Source organism: Lottia gigantea (genome assembly GCF_000327385.1).
Source record: "Lottia gigantea unplaced genomic scaffold LOTGIsca_1019, whole genome shotgun sequence".
Taxonomy (NCBI): domain Eukaryota; kingdom Metazoa; phylum Mollusca; class Gastropoda; family Lottiidae; genus Lottia; species Lottia gigantea.
Window position 1 is genome coordinate 894 of NW_008706794.1, and position 1,853 is coordinate 2,746.

General features: G+C 34.0%; 1 protein-coding gene across 1 annotated transcript; it reads left to right on the forward strand.

Annotated features, from left to right (window-relative positions):
• Positions 1-1,535: 1,535 nt before the first annotated feature.
• LOTGIDRAFT_98123 (hypothetical protein) lies at positions 1,536-1,727 on the forward strand (the record flags this gene model as incomplete). Its single annotated transcript, XM_009046459.1, has 1 exon — positions 1,536-1,727. A coding segment is annotated over one exon (192 nt), but the record flags the coding sequence as incomplete, so codon positions are not given.
• Between the last annotated feature and the right edge of the window lie 126 nt (positions 1,728-1,853).

A 1,853-nucleotide genomic window follows, 5' to 3' on the forward strand; every position in this document is an offset into this window, starting at 1 on the left:
TAAGCCGATCGCACTGTTTTTGACTTATTCTCTTTATACTCCGGACTCAATGTCGTTAACGTGTATGATGCGATTTTCTCAATGCAATAGAAAATAGAAGCGAATAACCGAGGCACGGGTCCACAAAAAAGTATATTATTGTTGCCCAAAATATATTTTCAGCTTTAACATCATTTAATGGAATTTCCCTAAGCTTAGTTTATATATTAAAAACATGATATATATCAAAATATTGCTTACATAAAATGGTGTCGCCTCAGTTATATACCCTCAGAATACATTTAAGTAGTTAAGTCGTAAGAACCGTGGTATATATACTCCTAAACTAATAAACTAGCTCCTGTAATCTTGTGTAATATAACAACTGGTGACAAACAGTAAGCTCATAACGTTGATCCATGTTACATGATTGAATGAAGAATAAAAACACCCATGAGGACTATTATGCAATGATAAGTATAAATAAGTGGTGATTCAATACATTTTGGTTAATTGTAAGATTTGATCACTTCTTCTAAATTACATGCAAACATCCTGCAGTACAGACCAGCTAGACACTCCCTGACTAACTAAATACAGGAACAACCCCTACAATGCTACACAAGCGCAATCGCCTTAACGTACGATATGTTATCAAAATCAGTTTCGATAAAGACTTACCGATAATCTTGATAAATAGTGCAGATATATCCTGAGATTAACACTAATAAACTAATCCTTAAGATAAACAAATATAACAGAGTTTTTCTGATAAAACCATATTATTTGTTCAATTAATTCCATTCTCAAGTGTATATACCAAATACTTATAATTAGGAAATACACAATTAAATTCAATAAAACCATGGTGAAACATATATTTTGGTTTGGGGAAAAAGTCTGAGACTAAAAGTGCTGCAGCAGGCAGAGTTTGCACGGTAGGAACATGAAATTTGGAACATAACAATTTCAGATGGGATGCAGTCCAAATTTCAGCTTTACATCTCTGATAGTTTTCCCAGGGCAGCCTGTTAAAGTTTTGGTCTTCACCCTAACCTTTGCAACTAGACTGTATAGGCTGCCTGCGACACCCCCCCCCCCCCCCCTCCTCCTGCGGCACTAAAACGGCCAATTTTTTTCAAACTTTTGATGGTTGGATGGGAAGTACTTGTAGTCAAAGTAACGTACTTTAAGCACTCAAATATGAATAAAATTCAGTAGAATATTTTTAGTTTGGACAGTTAAGTAACAAGTTTAAAGACACAAGCTTACAAGTGTATACAGCAATACAATTCAGTTATCGCTTCTTGTTCTATAGAGTAGACACGAAGATCACTGATATTTGTCAATAATCTAATTATGTATAACATTTAAAAATATAAAACATTTATTCTTTTTCACCTTGTGTAGTCTGTAAAAAAGGGAAGTATGGTGCTGGATGTTTAAAACTATGTTCAGATAGAAATTGTTCAGTAGAAACATCACTATGTAACCATGTCAATGGTAGATGTATAGGTTGATGTAAAGAAGGTTTTGGGGGAATTGACTGTGTTAAAAGATGTGAAGATGGTGTTTATGGAGCAGGATGTAGTAAGAAATGTTCAGATAGAAATTGTTCAGTAGAAACATCACTATGTAATCATATCAGTGGTAGCTGTATAGGTGGATGTAAGGAAGGTTTTGGGGGAATTGACTGTGTTAAAAGATGTGAAGATGGTGTTTATGGAGCAGGATGTAGTAAGAAATGTTCAGATAGAATATGTAAAGATAATTTACAATGTGACAGTAAAACAGGAGAATGTATTGATGGATGTCAAATAGGATACCAGTCGATAGATTGTACACAAGGTAAAATTTTGAACTTAATTACTGCA